Here is a 21448-nt window from a genome sequence, read left to right as displayed (position 1 = left end):
CGTGCGTCTGAACTTATAATTGAAAGAATGCGGAATTATTACATAGTTGAACCATATCCAATTCGTGATTCTTATATTTTTCAATATGGCGGACAAATTTCGGAAAATTTTAAAAAATAAAGGATGTTTGGTCAGCAATTTGGAATGGAATATGTCGTTTTTGATGCTACAAATGGATAAAACATTAATAAAAGACAATTTGCAACACGTTCTAATGAAGCAAAGAAATTATTTTGTCTAAAATCAGAATGATTTTATGTACGCTCTCAAGTAGCAAGTACCGGTATTGAAAGAAAGTATTTCATACAAAGTTATTAAATTTAAATAATATTCCATCAATCTGCAAATATTTATAGTCAATGCATTTGTCAAGTTTATAAAGAAGGAAATTGGTTATGTCTTTAATTATAGGATGTTTGACATTGTAATTATCATCGATCCTGATATGTTTTGTTATTATTTGTTTGTTGGGTCACATCTGTGTATACTACTTTTTAACTACATTTCACGTCTGAAAGCTGCATGTTTGTTCGCCAGCCTTGCTGTATTATTGTTAGGTAACAGTATCTAATTACCTGTGGTCCTGTTAGTCCAAAAAATCTTTCTTTTACAACAGAATCTTTGCCATTCCATAAAGACAGTCCCATACAAAGTTGTTGCTGTTCATCAGACAGACCAAATATACCGTCCTCTCCCCATCTATAACTGTCAAGAGTTATCTCCTCATAGGCTGTACTTTCCCAACTGTAATATAAGAATTCTATAATCTAATCAGACAGACCAAATATACCGTCTTCTCCCCATCTATAACTGTCAAGAGTTATCTCCTCATAGGCTGTACTATCCCAACTGTAATATAAGAATTCTATAATCTAATCAGACAGACCAAATATACCGTCCTCTCCCCATCTATAACTGTCAAGAGTTATCTCCTCATAGGCTGTACTTTCCCAACTGCAATATAAGAATTTTATAATCTAATCAGACAGACCAAATATACCGTCCTCTCCCCATCTATAACTGTTAAGAGTTATCTCCTCATAGGATGCACTATCCCAACTATAATATAAGAATTCAATAATCTGAGAAGTGCATAATCTGCATTTTGTATTTTCGTCATTTCAAAATTCTTAATTTGTAAACTGTCAATTAATGTATCTTGTATCTGTATGATTTCAAAATTTCTTATTGGTAAATTGTCAATTTGTATATTTTAATCAAAGAAAAAACCGAGCACCAGCTTTGGTCATTATGATCGTTAGAATAATACAACAATGACATTTCACACATTGACATTTAACGAATCAACATGTTACAAGTTACAAAACATCAATATACACCTCGACAATTTACCAATTAAGAATTTTGAAATAAAAAAGGTATATATGTAGGACTCTAAAGTACGATGGGGACGCTAAAGTACGATGGTCACGCTAAAGTGAGACGGTCTACATTAAAGTACGTGGTTCCATACGCTACAGTGTGATGGTTCGGGAAAATATAGACGGAAAAACGTAGTTCGATAATGACGTTAACAGTTGTTTATACAAACTAAAAATGAATAACCGGAAAATATATTAGGAATATTTGATTAACAATTTTTACACCATATGTCCATGACTTACTAGTAATTGATTGAATTTAACCGTTTTTTGTCGGCTGAATCACAGTGTTTATTTTTTTCGAGTGCTGGAAAAAGGACTTGTGTCCTACAGTCGACCATTTTACTATATAAATACAAAACAGTATACGCATACTTATCCTGCTTCTATTTGAAGTGAACGGATACATTCGAATCATTGTTTATGTGGCAGTTTACTTTGTGATCCCTGTTAAAATGCTGTCGATTTTAATGAAAAGTAACGTCGGTAAAATAGAGATACATGTTTTCATGCATTAACTATAAATTGTCTGCAAAAACATAAGTTCGTACTGTATATTGTAGGAAAATACGGAAAAGGAGAAAGCTCGGCGAACATTGCATTTTTCTCGCATTTAGATTTAAGATTATGCAAATAAATGTTGCATTTTCCGACAATGAACGAATTAGGGATTTTTAATTTTCAATGACAAATGTAAGTAAGGTTGTAACATTAGTATGAACGGCAATCTACACCAATTATCCAAATCTTCAATACGCTCCGAATTGTTGAAAATTTATTTTACATGAAATATAATATTAGCAAAACATAAATAACCTTTATAGCATTTATTACTTGGTCGGACTTGTTAATTTAGAAACAATTACTTACGCCTACCGGTAAATTGTAAAGCCTATCACATATGTTATATCTTAGCATAATAGCTTTTGCAAAAAGACTTTTTAAACCTCTATGTTTTAATACATCGAATCTTACCCTGTGGACCATCACACTTTAGCGTGATACACCATCGTACTTTAGAGAACAAATAACCAATGCACTTTAGCGTGAAACACCATCGTACTTTAGCGTAGGCCATCGCACTTTAACGTGACCATCGCACTTTAGAGTATCATCGCACTTTAGAGTCCTACATATACAAGTTACAATTTGTCAATTTTCGAATTAAGAATTCTGAAATTACAAAAATACAAGTTACAAATTGTCAATTTAGCAATTGACAATTTACACATTGACAATTTACACATTGACACTTTACGCATTAAGAATTTTGACCCTGTTGGCTTTCCATAGATATATGTATGTATTGGTAAGTTAAACTCAAATCTGCATTATCTTAATATTTAAAGTTAACTACAATATATTGTATATATTACCAGTTTCCTAATGTTTCCTCCCTAACAGTACACCACTGTCTCTCTGATAAATATGGACCCCAGAATTTATTTCCATAGATATGATCACAGACTTTCTTCCTTACAGGATCCTGTTGGCCTGGTACCTCAGTATGTCTCCTCTTTGGCTCCTGTTGATCTGGTACCTCATGTTTTCTTTTTGTTGACATCTATATATACAGATACACAATTAAAAATAAGTATATATATGTTTCTATCAAAATGTTTACATAATGTATGTAAAGACAGTTCTATCAAAATGTTCATATAATCCTAAAGTCATAATAAACAAGTGACCGGTGAAAAATAATGTTTTTCTAATTCTTTACCAATGCATACAAACATCTAAAACTTAGTCTTCTGTGCACGATTTTATCATATTTTTTTTCAATCAGTCACCGTTGTTGTGAAAATATGGCATTTAATTGAAGCTCGTGTTTTGAAGCCCAAGTTTAATAACAATTGTCACCCAATCAACTATCAACAAAAAAGGCATGGATATTGAGCATGTGTTTAACATTTCCAACAGATAATAGTTTATTTTAAGGACATCCATGCATATAGCGATCACCAGATTTGTACGAGATGGTTCACACTGAGGTCACTTTGCATACGGAAAACATGTTGAGGAATTGCTTCCTGGAAGGAAGCAATTAAAATAAAGTAATCTTCTTCTAAATATGAACAAATTGAAGAATTTACTTCAGAAAAAAGTATATGTACATAAGTTTTATAATGAAAACTATCCATTGAGTTAAACAAAACATATGCATTATTTTTTTTTTAATTTGAGGTTTCATGACTTAAAACTATGTATATACAACCATTCTATGTACATGTATACTGTATAAGATAATTCATACGTACAGGTTGGTGAGGATCCTCATCTATCCCAATTATGATATTATCCCCATTTATGAGTTATAAATATTAATACTCGAAACAGGTATCAATTTTCAGTGAGAAACACACCTCTGGGTGCGGGAATTTCTTGCTGTGTTGAAAACCCATTGGTGGAATTCGGCTGTTATCTGATCTTTTGTCAGGTTGTTGTTTCTTTGACATATTCCCCATTTCCATTCTCAATTTTACACATTCAAGTATAAATAACAAAAAAAATATATATCTCAACATTATAGAAGTTGTTATATTTACACAAGCAGTATGCGTATTTAATAATCCATATACAGTAAAGTTTTCAGGTAATAATTATGATTGGTTTTCTGGTTCTTGAACACCTTATTGCTATTCATGCAATCTGGATTTAAGTTCTGAATTGACAGAAGTTTTTTATCCACTTAATGCCATGTTTCAAAATAGTAGACCATATTCTATCAAACTTTCAAAATGTTCGCATTTTATCATGTTTCAGATTAAACTCAATCTTTTTCCTCCCTCAGCTCGTAACAGATGACCATTATTGTTCCAACATTTGACCCCAACAGGAAGCTGTTTTAATGAATGTTTCTTCCGGATAAGACTGAATAGTGATAAAGTGTATAGAGTTTTTGGTATATCTTTGGGAAGTTGTTTTAAAAATGTACCTATTGATGTAAGCAATTTGGGCGTGCTTATTCAATAAGCAGGGATATCTAGATCCCATCAAATCATCAATGAGAATTTTGACTACAATTGGAAAGAAGGTTTTTTTTTTAAATATAAAGAGACAGGGCTTTCCATTGAAATTGAAGTAGTTAGGCATGCCTTCAGCGAAGCCGGAACGCCCAACAAGCTGTAAGCTTGGTGCTTTACGGCAGGAGTCTGGGGGCCACTTGAGGCCCCCAGAAGCTGTGGCATAAATAGAGCAAAATCATGCATTCTGGCAATCTCCTGGCACCTAATTGCATCTTTCAAATGACCATTTTTTTATGAATGAAATACAAGAAAGAAAAAAAATCTTGAAATTTTCTTTTTTTATAATAATGGTTTGGGTTTTTTTTTCTATACCTTATGCTTAAAATTCATTTGCTTCTACAGGAGTTTTATTTATGTAATAATTTGATTTGTTAGAAATCTTGATCGATTTATTTTGCATATCTACGTGCATTTGTAAACAAATTACCCCCCTTTTTTCTCCAAAGACTGTTGTACAGATATCTAAATCAGGAAAGCCCTGTATAGACTTTTAACTGGCTATATATCTGACCAAAGATTTGTATATAGTCTTCTTATACAATCCTTGATCTTAACTGAATTAGTCAGGTTCCTTTGTCATAAAAGTTGTGATATACATATGTATGTGCCTGTCCCAAGTCAGGAATCTGTAATTCAGTGGTTGTCGTTTGTTTAAGTGTTACATATTTGTTCATTTTTTTATAGAATTAAGGCCGTTAGTTGACTTGTTTTGTTTGAATTGTTTTACATCAATGTCATTTCGGGACCTTATATTTAGCTGACTATGTGGTATGGACTTTGCTCATTGTTGAAAGCCGTGCGGTAACTTATAGTTATTTTATTAAAATTACTGTTAAAGTATAATGTCAAGATTTTCAAACCAATCCTCCATTAAAACATTTTTAAAATGTGTTTCTGGAATGTCGGGGGCTTAATTTCAAAATATAATGATAAAACACATGATCCTCTTTTCATACAAAATATTGAAAAATATGACATGGTCTTTTTAGCAGAAACACATACAGGTCCTAACATAAACATGAACAGAATGGGATCTTTTCACTATCATGCAATTTGCAGAAAACAATCTAAGCATAATAATAGATATTTTGGAGGCTTAGCAGTTTTGATTAAAGACAAATTAAAACCATATATTAAAATCTTAAATAATACAAACCCAGATTATCAATGGGTACTTTTGCAAAAGAATTATTTTGGTTTTACAAAAGATTTGTATATATGTTTAGTATATTTTCCACCTAGTTGTTCAGCATACACCCAGCGACTCGACCAAGACATTCTAGATTGTATTGAAAATGATATCTCCAAATTTCAAAAACAAGGTAAAATTTTACTCTGTGGAGATTTTAATGCTAGAGTTTCATCGGAGCCTGACTTTATTGCTAATGACAGTAGTAAATTTATCCCAGTAAATACTGATTATACAATAGATAAAGAACTTCTCACTAGAAAAAATCAAGATAAAGTTTTAGATACTAGGGGGAAAGACCTATTAGATTTATGTATAAGTAATCAACTGAGATTTTTAAATGGAAGAGTGCTGGGTGATATGTTTGGTACATATACATGTCATACACCAAACGGGTCTAGTACTGTTGATTATGTTATTCTGTCGGAGAGTATCCTGGACCAAATCTTGTATTTTAAGGTCTCAGATTTTATACCAACATTGTCAGATACTCATTGTAAACTAGAATGGGAAATACTTGCTACATATAAGCAAGAAAATCTATTTCAAGACAAAAATACACACCCCTTGTCACCTAATTTTAGATGGGATGATGATTCGGCTAATAACTTTCTAATGGCACTGGGCTCTGCTGACATTCAAACCCAATTACACAATTTAAACAATAAGACAACACACAACTCACAAATATCAGTTGATGACACATGTCAAGAGCTAAGTAATATTATACACTTAGCTGCTTGCAAATCTTTAAAAAGACCAAAAATAAACAGTAAAAAACATAAAAAACACAAAAAGTGGTTTAACAAGGACCTAAAAAATATGAGAATGCATCTTTTAAATTATGGGAAAATATACTCAAAGCATCCAAAAGACCCACTTGTTAAAAATCATTTTTACAAACTTTATTGTCAGTACAATAAAACAAGGAAACAAACATACAGACAATACAAACAATCCTTGCTTAATCAATTAGAAAATTTACACGCAGACAATCCAAAACTATACTGGAACCTTATAAATGACTTGAAGGACACCAAAAAACATGATGAAAATTATTCTACAATTGATTCATCTACATGGTTTTCACATTTTCAAAATCTGAATACTTTACAGGACAAATTCAAGGCACGCCTGGAAGAATTACAAAAACAGCTAGATAAATTAGAGACAGTAAAATGCTTTAATGAGCTTGATATTTCCATAAAAGACACTGAAATATCAAAAGCTTTAGCTAAACTAAAACCTAACAAAAGTCCAGGGATGGATAACATATCAAACAATATGTTAAAACATGGTCAATCAATTCTATTACCTATTCTTAAAAAACTTTTTAACACTTGTCTTTCTTCTGGAATTTATCCCAAGTGCTGGAGTGATGGTTACATCTCAACAATTCACAAATCTAGTGACATTACAAATCCTAACAATTATAGAGGAATCACAGTGACCAGTGCCATTGGAAAAGTGTTTAATAGTGTTCTAAATAGTAGGTTTGATGATTTTTTATTGAAACATAAATTAATTCATGAATGTCAATTAGGTTTTACAAAAAAAGCTAGAACTTCAGATCACATGTTTATTATTAAATGTATTTTTGATAAATATTGTAATTCAAAGGATGGAAGGGTTTATGCCTGCTTTGTGGATTTTCAGAAAGCTTTCGACACAGTCATTCATACTGGTATTAAGTTGAAATTACTATCTGCGGGCGTGGGTACTTCATTTTATAATGTTATTAAACACATGTATGAATCAAGTAAATCTTGTGTTGAAATTCAATCCAAAGTAACAGATTTTTTCCAAATAAAACTTGGAGTTAAACAAGGGGACAATTTAAGTCCCAATCTATTTAAGTTATTTATAAATGACTTGCCAGAGTATTTAAAAGAAAGTGAAGACCCTGTTATACTTAATGAGAAACCAGTTAATTGCTTATTATATGCAGATGATTTGGTCCTTTTATCAACATCTGCTAAAGGATTGCAAACAAGACTAAACATCCTAGAAAAAGATTGTAAAGATTGGTGTTTAAGTGTAAATCACACCAAAACAAAGGTTCTGATATTCAACAAAGCAGGCAGACACATTTGTGAAAAATTTACTTATGAAAATATGTTGATTGAGAGTGTTAATAATTATAAATATCTTGGTTTGCACTTTAGTGCATCAGGGTCATTTTCATATGCTCAGAATGAACTGTATAAAAAGTCCTTGAAGGCTTATTATAAATTGTACAAGAATTTATTATCACTTAATCCAAGCATAAGTACCAGCTTACATGTATTTGATCATACCATAAAACCAATACTCCTATATGGGTCTGAAATATGGGGAACTTTTAATCCATTCTCAGCAAGATTCAGAAATGGAACTTTACCATTTGAAAAAATCTATTCCAGTTTAAAATGTGAGCGACTACATATAAAATTTTGTAAACTGGTTTTAGGTGTTCATAAAAAATCCATGAATTTTGGAATTTTATCCGAGCTAGGACGATTCCCACTATATTATGATGTGATTAAATCCATGTTAAATTACTGGTATCGCTTGGAAAATCTTGATTCCCAATTTTCTCTTCTTAAAGATGCTTATGTAACATCACAGAATCTTTCTCACTCAAAAAAACCATCTTGGTATGGCTCTATGAAGTCAATTCTTGAAATGATCCCAGACATCAATCATCTATCTTCACCATTACCAAAAATTAATAGCTTCAAAGCTAATATGAAAAAAATATTAAAATCATATTTTATAGACTTGTGGAACACTGATTTGGTAAAGCATTCAGATGGTAAACTTAGAACTTATGTTACATTTAAATCAGTTTTTGGAAGAGAAAAATATCTTTCCATTATTGGGAATTTTGAACAGAGACGAAGCTTAACAAAGCTCAGAATTTCATCACACCACTTAAGAATTGAGTCTGGAAGGTATCAGGGTACTCTCCTAAATGACAGAACTTGTACTCGTTGTAACTCCGGAGATGTGGAGGATGAATATCATTTTTTATTCCAATGTGTTAAATTTAATGATGACCGCAATCATCTATTTCAAGAGATAACTAAAAGTTGCCCCAACTTTTTAACTCTTAACGCAAGAGATAAACTGATATGGCTTATGAACACAGAAGATAAGTCTATTCTCACTGCTGCATGTAAATTTATTTCGAAAAATTGTTAATTATGTGGCTTTCTTGTCTGCTTCAGACACGAGGAGGACTGTGTAAATACCACAGCTCCTTGAGTACCGCCCCTTGGTGTCTGTTGCAGTAGGGAAACCTACACTATTCTCAATACCTGTTTACTGCAGTATATGTTATTTGCTGTGAATAAACATAAACTTTTTTCATTTGTGTTTGTTTTTCTGCATCAGATACAAGGAGGATTGTTAGAGCTTTTAAGATCACAATCCTAGAGCATCGTCCCTTGGTGTCTGTTGCAGCTAAACAATCATTTTTTTTTAATTTTTTTTTATATTTTAAATTTATACATTTTCAGCAAAAAAATATTATAAAATCAAGTGAGAAAAAAAAGTAAATAAATAAATGGGGTTTGCCACATCTCTGGAGTAGCAACTCTCAAATACTTTTTTATTTAACAAATAATACCTGTATGACTATTTCAATAGTTTATTTTACAATGTTATATGTAAAATACTGTATGTTGTATCAATCATATATGTTATGTGTATATGCCCCCTAGGGACCTACCCAGTAAACACACGACGTACTCCCGACGTCGGTTAATGGTCGTCTGAACGTCATGTCGTGAGTTTACGTCGTACCAACGTTGTGGGAACGTAAAAATCCAACGTTGGATGCAGACGTACAGACGACGTTATAAAATTACGTCGGATTCACGCAAATTTACTACCTTGTCAGGACGTAACATTTTATTACGTTGTGACAACGTGCTTATAACTGTCATAATCCGACGTAACATTTTGTTACGTCGTATCGACATTATAAGAACGTAGTGAATACATGGTAAAAATCTGGTTTTATTGGACGAATTTTTGGGGTATGTCATAATGAGTATTCCTGGATATATCGATCATTCACCTTCACTAGAATATATTTACGATTTTTTCGATTTAAAAATAAAACTCCCCCTTTTTTCCCGCAGACATAATTTGCACCAAAATGTCAAAGAAAATATTACAAATCCAATTTTAATGTTCTAATATATGTATTTTATATGAATATTTATTGTTTAATATATATCATTAAAATTTTGTCATCATTTACAGTATCACTTGGATTTCATAGATCGTTTTTTACGATTTGATTAGTGTAACGTTCAGCAATACTCGGGGTTTTACCGCTGCATACTATGAAAAGTCTGAGCATGCGCACTTTTGCCGCTTGATTTTTGAAAACAGTGAGAAATTTGCAGTGGAAATTTAGCTTGATCCAGATTCCAGAACAAAGAAAAAGGTAAATAATGATTGCACATTACACCAAATAGGTTCTCCATGATAAAAACAAGTTTGATTAATGAAAATAAAACAGCTGTTACCGTGTTGGGCGCCTCTTTCAAGTCTGTTATACGTGACCGTGTTGAAATATGATACTTTTTCTTATACTGCCAATATATTGCACTGATACAAGATATTTTAGCCATAATGTGTGTTATTTGAATCCATTTATCAAATTGCTTGACTAACTTGTGTTGTTTCTGAAGATATATGCAATTAATAATAAGTAATAACTGTAGAAAGTAAAAAAAAAGGGGGAGGGGTGCACAGCCACAAGTACTTGTTTTCTATCTGTGACAAGAGCTACTATCCATATATATTAAGGCTACAAGTGTCTTTTGCTCTGTTATTTTTTGATAATCATTGAAGCATAAAAGTCTTATCCATGTTATCAATATCAGAAAATGTGAAGCTAAACATCTCAGCACTTTAGATATCTGGGTCCATTACAAACTCTGCACATTTCAAACTTGGCATATTACCAACTCGGCCTATTAATGATGATACTGCATATATCACTGGGGGTTGTCGCTAACATGCATGAAATATTTGCCACAGGATGTTGATCAACAAACGATCAATCATTGTATCACTGGGTCTGACATGGAAATAGACAATTGTGCCAATAAAGATGTTGTAAAATATACACAAATGTAGGCGTCACAGAAAAAAATTAAGATAGCCATCAAAGTTGTCGTATGTCATTGTAGGAAGGCGTCCCAGAAAAAATTAAAAACAGCCTTCCAAGTCTTGAAAGTGTCATAATGATTTAGACGAGGATCTAGCCTTGTAAGTTGGGTAAAATTTTCTTGTTTTCAGGGTAAAACCAGTTTACAGGTGTTAAAAAAGAGTACATAGGGACATCTTTTTTGCTGTACAATTTATAGTATGAAATCTACATATTTATCAATGACGAGCTACATGTACAATTACTAAATATGTGATCAGAAACAATGTTGTAATCAATCATAAAACATATGCATTTTGGAATGCATTTAAATTTGTCACTTTGTTCTAAAGATTTGTTGGACTAACATGCATACATTTTTTTTTATATAAATAAGGCGGTGAATTTTCTCGTTTGAATTGTTTCACATTGTCATTTCGGGGCCTTTCATAGCTGGCTATGCGGTATGGGCTTTGCTCATTGTTGAAGGCCGTACGGTTACCTATAAATGTTAATTTCTGTGTCATTTTGGTCTCTTGTAAAGATATGTCTCATTGGCAATCATACCACATCTTCTTTTTTATATGAAACAGACAGAAGAATATAAAAGATAATTGAATGTATTTTTAATTTTTTTTCCCAGAGTCTTGTACATAAATCCACAGATCCAATGTGTCGGAGGTTGAGGAAATCATTGCAGTAACCATGTAACAGTTAAGCATGCACCAGCTCAAAAATTTGGACCAAGATTTTAAAAAGGTAAACATCAGTTGATCAGTGATATAGTTTTAACTCTTGTACTGTACGTACATACATGTACATTGAACTCAAAATTGGATTCTGTTATCTAATGTTTGCCTAAACCACATGTTATGCAACCAATACACAACGCTTATTATCATAAAACACAGAGTTTGAATTTGGAGAGCATCTGCTTTACTGTTCTCTAGATATGTCCTTTAAATTAAGTTTGATAAGATCATTTGTGACTCATGGACACATTCTTCTTATATTAATTTTATTTATCAAATTATAATTTGTTGATTTTATAGATTGCGTTCATTGGCATATGCTATGAGGTCTTGTTGTATCGATGTACATTCTAAATTTATTAAGGTAGAATCCTTTGCATATCTTAAATTAATTGAAAAATGACAATATTGTGAAACCAAACTTCCTTTATTAATTATTTCGACTCATTATTATTTGTAGAATAACCACTGGTTGCTCCAGAAAATATTATGTCCCCTCTCCCCCAGGGAAAGCTCCTTTCTTAAATTTTATTTGGGGGTGGTTGTGTATGAAATACCAAAATGCAAAGGGAGTGTTGTTCTTATTAATTTTTAATTCTGTCGGTGTTGGGATTTTTTTTTTTAAAAGGGCTTAGGGCTGTCCCTTAGGGGCGGACATAGTATTTTCTGGAACAGACATAATTTTATTAACACATGTTCAATTTAACAACAAATTTATTTTTTAAATAAGAACAAAGGTTACACATAAGTTATATATAATTATATACTGTTGAAATTGTGTTAAATTTCTAACATACATCATCAAAATGTGTATAATTGGCAGTTTATTATAGGACCAGCAATAGAAAAAATATTGATTATGTTTAAACACAGGATAATTTTTAAGAACTGCTGTAATTCATAAGTTCGGATCAATTTATTTTTTTGTATTTTATAATTTATGATTTTGTTTTCAGAGATCTGAAACCAACATAAGACCAGCTGGGTCAATATTCCTAATGCGCCTCCAAATGAGTAACTAATGCGTCATCAAATGAGGAACACAAAAGTTGTGTGTAAACAAAAATTGTCTCTAGTGATATTGAACATGTTTCATTTTTAAAAAGTGACGGAGCTTTACCATTTGTGTTGATCTGGAAAGTAGAGGATCATAGTATAAATATGTAAAACTATGGAGTTTTTTAATGTATTCAAAGTATTAAATTTTCAAAGAAATTGTTGTGTGAAAAAAAATCGCACTTCGTATTCCGAAAATTTAACCACATATATGTGAAAATGTCTTAGCTTCGAAACAAGCCATCCTACATATCCAGTGTACTATATTCACTGCGCTAGAGTAGAAAACATTACCAATACCAACTACATGTATGCAGAAACAATTGCGCAAATTGCCCAGCTGATTATAGGGCAGAAAACCAACATTTGGAATGACATGTACAATGTATACAACCAACACAAGACTAAAATTTGGAATAAAAATTAAAAATTCAGAAACAAACTATTATTTTTTTTATTGGTTCATGTAGCTACATGTACATTGTAAGAAAAAAGAAGTCTTAACTTTTGGATGGGTCTATCATTTTGGTCTCTTGTGGACAGTTGTCTCATTGGCAATCATACCACATCTTCTTTTTTATACTATCTCTAGTTGGTCAATGGAAAAAAAGCAATAGTTAGTTGAATTGAATTTCAGGTATTTTCTTCATTTGGGATATTTTTAGAAGTGTGTATGAATTGTGTAGAATATATATATTTATAAATTAGACAGTCAGATTTTGGGCCAATTTTCCTAGCTTGTAATCGTGTAGTGAATCCAGCTGAATGAATTTTCAGTAAATACAATGTATAAAGGTAAATGTGGTAGTTTGGTGTAGTTCTGAATAATTTATTAAAAATGGTTTTCCATCGTCAAAGTGAAACCTACATTCTAGAATTTCCGCCATCATAGTGAAATCTATATTCTAGGCCACTGAAACACTAAACATTCAGAATTTGAAGCATGTACCAAGGTGTCATGTTGAAGGCTGTACATGTACCTATAATTGCTAACATCATCAATATTTGATTTTAGGATAGAGGGTTGTCTTATTGCCCATCATACACAATCTCCTTTTTTTGAAAAGTATTATCTGTTAAAAGAAAGAAAAGTTGCATTTGTTAAATGGAAATGTGTAATTCTTGTACTTCAGTATTGCAAAAGTTAAAAACTTAAGACTTTATAAACCTTAAACAACTATTTTTGGGAAAACTAGATATTTATACATTTCACACTGAAACCTGCCAAAAAGATTAAAAAAAAAACTTTTTGACAATTTCATATACAGCTGGCAGTTTGGAAATAGAGTACATATCAGTCCATCTTTCCCACATAGAAAAATTTACAACTTAAAACGGATCAAGAGAAAAAATAAAGACCCTGTTTACATAATTCTTCAATGGAATTGCATTGATTCTATCAATTAAATGAGGACAAGGGACATTTATAGTTGTGCTGTGACGTTGTTACAACGTTTTATGATGGTAATAAATTACGTCACAAATTACGTTGTGCCAACGTTGTGTGGATGGTTGTCAGCACGTGCCTTGGAGTTCACAAAATTACGTTGTACCAACGTAATTTTACTACGTTGTCACAACGATAGTATTACGTTGTCACAACGTAATGTCAACGTTGGATTGTTTACTGGGTAATTTGGAAAATAAAATTTATCTTATCTTATCTTATCTTATCTTATAGTTGTTAATTTCTGTGTCATTTTGGTGTCTTGTTGAAAGTTGTCTCATTGGCAATCATACCACATCTTCTATTTTATATATCTCAGATACTTTTATTGTACAAGATTGCGCCGGAATGATTTATCATTTAGTATGATTTGCAATGGTATAAATGGTACGAGTTGATGTCACATTCAATTTGTTATAATTTACGTGCCTGATGAATACTCAATCACGTGTATTTTCAAACCATGTGCTCTCATCTTTTTGACAGTTCTAAATGTTTACCTAAAGATTTCTTGATCCTAATAACCGGGGAAACTGAACTTCCTCTCTGTTTACATTTTTTCCCGCAAATTTTTATCAAGACAAATGTCATTATCTCCCCTGATCAGTGGTGTGTTTGATTTCTTTTATTTAAAATTAGAAAAAAAGGTTGAAATCTGACAACAGTATCGTAACTAAATCTCTTCTTAATAAGTCTGTTTAAAGGTATGAGTGGCCGTGCCGTTCATGTCATTTGCGCGATTATATACGCGTATTATACGCGTATATATATATACGCGTATATTACCTACATATACGCGTATATTGTGGTTTTCAACGCGTACATATTCTCGTTTTATACTCGTTTATTGTTAAAATATACGCGTATATATACATGTTACTGCTGAAAATAATTTTTTTTTGTAAACGCGTATAATAAATGTAAATTCTTTGTACTATACGTGTATATAAACGCGTTACTTTTGGGAAGGTGTTAATAATTCAAATCCAATCAAAACTGTCCATGTTACTGTGTTCGGTTTCACCAAGCTTAAGGGAACATAATTCACTTCGTTGGTCAGATCAGATACACATAGCTATAAGTTGTAGACATACAGAGGTGTTTTTAAAGGAAAAACACCTCAAACAATGAATAATCTTGTTAGATATAGAGCTACGGAAAACATTTAGGACTTAATCTTAATATTGTATACAGACAGAGTTGTTTTAAAAGAAAAAAAAACACCTCAAACAATGAATAATCTTGTTAGATATGGAGCTTCAGAAAACAGTTAGGACTTAATATTGTATACAGACAGAGTTGTTTTAAAAGAAAAAAAAACACCTCAAACAATGAATAATCTTGTTAGATATAGAGCTACAGAAAACATTTAGGACTTAATATTGTATACAGACAGAGTTTTTTTAAAAGAAAAAAAACCCACCTAAAACAATGAATAATCTTGTTAAATATAGAGCTACAGAAAACATTTAGGACTAAATATTGTATACAGACAGAGGTGTTTTAAACGAAAAAAAACCTCCTCAAACAATGAATAATCTTGTTAGATATAGAGCTACAGCAAACATTTAGGACTAAATATTGTATACAGACAGAGGTATTTTAAAAGAAAAAAATTACTCCTCAAACAATCAATTAACTATCAAAATATATAGCTATTTATATAATTCTTACAAAGCAATATTTTAAGGAAAATATGGAAGAAAAGAATACGTGAGTTTAGGAATACATCTTCCTTTTAACTCAAGTACATATATATACACGGAATATACATATTAATTATAGATATACTTATAATAAACGGGATTGAAAAGCGAAAGACTTTTGAGCATGATCTGTGCTACATTGCATAATATGCCTAATAATAAAAGAAGACGCATGGGAAACCAGGATAAAAAGGAAGCTTTTGAAAAACAAACAAAAGAAAAACAAAAACAACAAACATAGGAAATCTTACAAAAGAAAACTGCTAAAAGCATAAATAATTTAAAGTATATTGATATGTAAAACAAACAAAAATTAAACGAGAACGAAATATCAATTATTGCTAAAGGGTTAATAAAATTAGCGGTACCAATTTTCTTGCACCAGATGCGCATTTCGACAATACATGTTTCTTCAGTGATGCTCGTGGCCAAAATATTTGAAATCCAAAGCTTATATAAAAGATGAAGAGCTATAATCCAAAAGGTCCAAAAAGTATAGCCAAATCCGTCAAAGGAATCAGAGCTTTGCTTGAGGGAGATACATTCCTTAATTTATAATAATTTCTATCATTTTGTAACAGCAAATTTTAATAACACAAAAAATCCGTATTTTCATGCCAGTACCGAAGTGCTGGCTACTGGGATGGTGATACCCTCAGGGACTTATAGTCCACCAGCAGAGGCATCGACCCAGTGGTAGTAATAAAATTAACGGTACCAATTTGCTTGCACCAGATGCGCATTTCGACAATACATGTCTCTCCAGGGATGCTCGTGGCCAAAATATTAAAATTCGTTCACAGCCCAAAAATAAAAAAATGCAAAGGCTAATCTTCTCATTGATTTTGAAGAACTAGCCCGAAAAATGAGATGCAAATATCAGTTTGACGACGAATCAAATGAATTTATCCCTCACCCATTTCAACAGAAAACAGGATATAATCCTCCTCTTGCCAATGTTGCAATTGAAGACTACATCTTTGCTACTAAGATTAAAATTGGAAAATTAAATATTAAAAAATCAAATCAAAAATGTCCATTAAAGAAAAAATAGCACTATGGATTTTGAGAAATAACAAGAATATCATAATAAAAAGCAGACAAGAATTCATTCGACAGTGATACTTGACAAAGATAAATGTGAAAAATTAGCCATAGATCATTTGAATGACCCAATTCACTATGAACAGGTGGATAAATCCGACTTTGAAGAACTTATAAAGATTCTCAATGAAAAAAAAAAACAATCTGTACCGGAAATCTTACATTGACTATACTACTCTAAAATATCTATCAATTCCTAAAAAATACAAGACTGGGAAGACTTTATTTCCTACCTAAAATTCACAAAGTGAATGGCCAAGACAGAAATAAATTAAAAGTTAACAAAGAGTGGCTAGACATTAATATTAATATTACGGAAAGACCTATTGTATCATTATGCAATAGCCCAAATATGCGTCATGAAGAAATTATTGAGGCTGTGGATCGTGCTTGGCCAAAACTAAATAAATGTGTATATGAAATCCAACTTCCACCTAAAACAGAAATTTTAGAACTACTAAAAAATAGTTCTTCAAAATGATATTTTTGAATTTCACGGAAATATTTTTCGGCAGAGAGTGGGTATCCTAATGTAGTCTGTTTCCCGGCCGTTATTGAAATTCTTGACAATACTACAAGTTAATATTTGTATATTCCGAAGGCATACTGAATGTTTTACGGAGGGGACCAACCTAATCCTAATGGGACTAGCAGCCGCACCATGGCTTACAGATCTGAGAATGTTTGAAATAATATCAGACATACTAAATCGATTCCAATATTCAAAGGACATCCTAATGATTTCAATTTACGGCAGCGATGTGTTTATTATTTTTAATAAATCTGAAAGACGTTTTATGGAATTTATAAAAATTCATCATTTAGCATTCATCCACTCATTAAGTTCACACATACCATTTCAAATACTGAAATACAATTCCTAGACGTAGCAATATATAAGGGGAAGAGATTCTTAGAAGACAACATTTTGGATGTTTAACTACACCGGAAACCTACAGATAACTTCCAATACCTAGACAAATCCTCCTCTCATCCTAATGCTGTCTTCAAAGGATTCATTATTGGGGAAACAATAAGAATAATATACTAGATCGTCAAACAATGAAATCGACAGACAACAGGAAATAGATCTTTTCAAAAATAAATTAACACAAAGAGGATCTGAAGAAAGCGAAATTGAACCGATTATAAAGGAAACATTAAAAAGATCTAAACATGGTACATTGATTTATAAAAAGAAGAAAAAACGTATAGCACCACCTCTAGTTTTGACAACTAGAGTCATATATATAAACCAGTTTAAGAACGCAGTTTTCATTGGTTAAAACAATAAGACAAACGAATGTTTATTAACGCGTATATAATGATTTCATACGCGTATATTTACGCAAATAACGCGTATATTAACGCGCATATTTATGCAAATAACGCGTATATTAACGGGTATATGACAAATAAATTGGATTAAAGTATAAACGTGTTTATTTTAACAATATACGCGTATATGACAGCCATATACGCGTTGAAAACCACAATATACGCGTATAATACGGGTATATAATCACGCAAATGACATGTACGGCCACTCATTTTAAAGTTTTGTAAGCTTTTGAGGTGAATACTGACATTTTTGTGCTTTGTAAAGAATATTATCAAAAAAGATTGGATGTGAAAAACCTGAAAGTATGAGATGTCTGCATGTTGAGTTATATTTACGAATTATTTCCTTATACCGATGATACAATTTAGTAAATGTTTTGACTAGTTTGTGATATCGAAAGCTTATTTTGACAAAATTGAACCAAACTTGCTTCTAAAAGGGAATTATTATTCCAATGTTTCACTTTCATTAATGATTGAACATAATAAAAAAACTCATAATTTAAATTTTGTACGCATATCGTAGCTAGTGCCCCATTAAAGAAATATAAAAAAAAACAGTGGCAGATCCAGGGGGGGTTCCGGGGGGGTTGGAACCCCCCTTTTTTTGGACGATCAATGCATTTAAATGGGAGCATATAGTTGGACCCCCCCCTTTACTCTGGATTGGGAACCTCCTTTTAAAATGGCTGGATCCGCCACTGCATTAAACGTTTGAACGTGATACAAATCCTTACTGTGTCCACCGTATTAAGTGTGTCCATACTCCTTTTTTCAACATTTGTCCAATTGTACCGTGATCTCGCGGGCATATGCTAGTATATAATTTATAAATAAAAAAAATGTGGCATAATGGTAACAGTAAAAGCTATCCGTTAGTTAATTAAGTCCGCCTGGATTTTTCTTCCTACGTAATGAAGACCGTGGCAATAATTTGCCTATGAATTTAAATCCCTTGAAAAATTTTCCTAGTAAAATAAGTTCATAGCTAGTGAAATATGTCCGGCACTCAATTTCCTATGGCAAAGTTTTTTGTATCCATACTCTAATTTTATGTCAAAACAGATCAACAAAAAGAACAGGAGATATTAACTTTTGTTTTGCTCAGTATTATCAGTTAAAAAACGGCAGTGTGGATCCACTCAACAACTAAATTAGATATACAAAATGCATATATATTTCCTACTCCAATTTTTTTATATTTTTTTTTCTAAATTCATTTCACAAGTATATGAATAAATATTATTATTTACCATCCACTAAATTCAAAAGTCTAACAGATCCAAAGTGAAAAATATAGCAGGGGAAATAACCCTACCGTTGAACTCGTGACACTGTCAAGTTATTAAACTAATTTCAAGTAAGAAGGTAAGCAGTAGTTAGTATTTCTAAAAGACCCCTTAACATGTGTGAAACAATGCTGACAAACTAACTTTGATCGCTGCTATGAAATATATTGTAGCGTTGTCGTTTTTGTATGGATTCGTGTTTGTCGATGTGTTATTTTCAAATTGGTAGCGTAAATTACGTGAAATCCATATTCAAATGGCACAAAGAAAACAAACCACAACACAAAGTTTCGAATCAAATCACTATGTAATCTGTTAAATGTATATCAGTTTGACATAATAAAACAGTTGAACAATAATCCTAATTCACTAACACAATATTACTCTCAACACTTCTAACTAACAATCTCAAATCTCTTTATTCTCTCTATCCCCCTTTGATCTCTCTCGCATCCCCTTATATACATATTTACAGGCGGTACCCCGACGGTTCCAAAGATGGGGTACCGGGCGGTTCTATAGATACCGGGCGGTACCTCAACGGTTCTAAAGATTGGCTACCGGGCGGTACCCTGACAGTTTTAAAGATGGGGTTACCGGACGGTACCCCGACGGTTCCAAAGATGGGGTACCGGGAGGTTCTTAAGATACCGGGCGGTGAATTTAAATAATATAGAAACCGTTCAAATAAATAAAAATACTGGGCATTGCCCTGTAGAAATGTAATTTAACCCAAATATATTAATAAAAAGATATCTTACATAATAATAATTTATACAGACAAACTAAAATCGCTACAATCCCCCCAACTAGCAATTGAAATTCCTATTTCAATGTCGTATTAAACAAAAGTAGTCTACTCACTGTAGAATTACATATATATCCAAAAACACAATTATCGATTGGTTTAAAAATAGATTTAACTGACCTATACGTACACACTCTAAATATAGTTCAACTCAGGTTAATGTTTACGCACACACACATACCAGTTAATAAAGTTCTATAATTCTTCGCATTTTGCTGATTGTTTTTGCTTTAAATGTTCGTTTATTTCTTTAGTTACAGCATCCACAACAATAGTTATGTTAATATCATCCGGGTTTACATTATTGGAATATTCGATCGAAGTATCTCTGTTTACTACTGTACGGCCATCCGTTAAATTTACGGTGGTTGTTTCCAGTTTTAGAATTATTGTTTGTTTATTACTGTCAATGATATTATTGCTATTATTGTTTTCATCCGGTTTAACTGTTTCACTCTTTTTGTCACTGTCATTTTCAACATGTTCCGATTCTTCAAATTCCTGTTCAGTTATAAACTCATCCAATGAAATATCCTCCAAGAAATCGGGCATTTCACCGAATGTCGGTCCATCCACGGTTGGTGTATCATTAAGCATGGATCCTTCTTCTGACAAATGTTCATGAACATTAAAGCTGCTTTCGTTCTGTATGGTCACTTTTAGAGTGTCACTGTTTTGAGTTTCCTTGTGAAATTTCCTATTATGTCTTCTCAAATGGCTCTTTCTGCTAAAAGTTTTATGACATATTAAACATTGAATTCTTTCTGTGTTATTATTTGCGGAGTGCACTTCTTTAATGTGTCTTTTATATGATTTTCACACATAATCCGTTTTTCTGTCACCTTTCTATCCATTGTTAATAAAATATTTGTGTATATAAATTTTGCGTTTTGCCTTATCGATAGCGCAAAGGTATTCTGACCATTCTCCCGCGCTTTGTCGTGATTATAGATGGTGTCACTGGTTTTGAACGGTTCCCGGTACCGTCCGGGGGTACCGGGGGTTCCGGGTGTATGAGGGGTTCCGAGGGTTCCAATGTTTTATTTAAAGAACCGTTTGCGGGTTCCAATGTTATATTTGGGTAACTGTCCGACGGTTCCAATGTTTTATACACACAATTTTCCGGCGGTTCCAATGTTTCATCTGTTTGATATTCATCGGATTGTATGAGGGTCGGCTCGGTGTCAGGCGTATTTTCC

At 32.2% G+C, this 21448-nt stretch overlaps 1 protein-coding gene and 1 long non-coding RNA gene across 2 annotated transcripts in view; one reads left to right on the top strand and one right to left on the bottom strand.

The window, feature by feature from the left end:
• The window catches only part of LOC143076959 (uncharacterized), a 28678-nt gene extending 14086 nt beyond the window's left edge, over positions 1-14592 (bottom strand). The window contains exons 1-3 of the mRNA XM_076252854.1: positions 14502-14592; positions 2759-2946; positions 576-744 (exon numbers count right to left, since the gene is read on the bottom strand). Of these exons, the coding sequence (XP_076108969.1) occupies positions 576-744; positions 2759-2946 (357 nt within the window). The 5' untranslated portion in view covers positions 14502-14592. The remainder of the gene's footprint in view (positions 1-575; positions 745-2758; positions 2947-14501) is intronic.
• On the top strand, positions 9893-12996 carry LOC143074991 (uncharacterized). The gene is made up of 3 exons (XR_012978206.1): positions 9893-10038; positions 11390-11505; positions 12455-12996. It is a non-coding gene; the product is annotated as an uncharacterized LOC143074991 (long non-coding RNA).
• Positions 14593-21448: the final 6856 nt, after the last annotated feature.

The sequence above is a fragment of the Mytilus galloprovincialis genome, chromosome 5 (assembly GCF_965363235.1).
Source record: "Mytilus galloprovincialis chromosome 5, xbMytGall1.hap1.1, whole genome shotgun sequence".
Lineage (NCBI taxonomy): Eukaryota > Metazoa > Mollusca > Bivalvia > Mytilida > Mytilidae > Mytilus > Mytilus galloprovincialis.
Note: the sequence above shows the minus strand (reverse complement) of the source record. Positions and strands in the feature narration are given on the sequence as shown.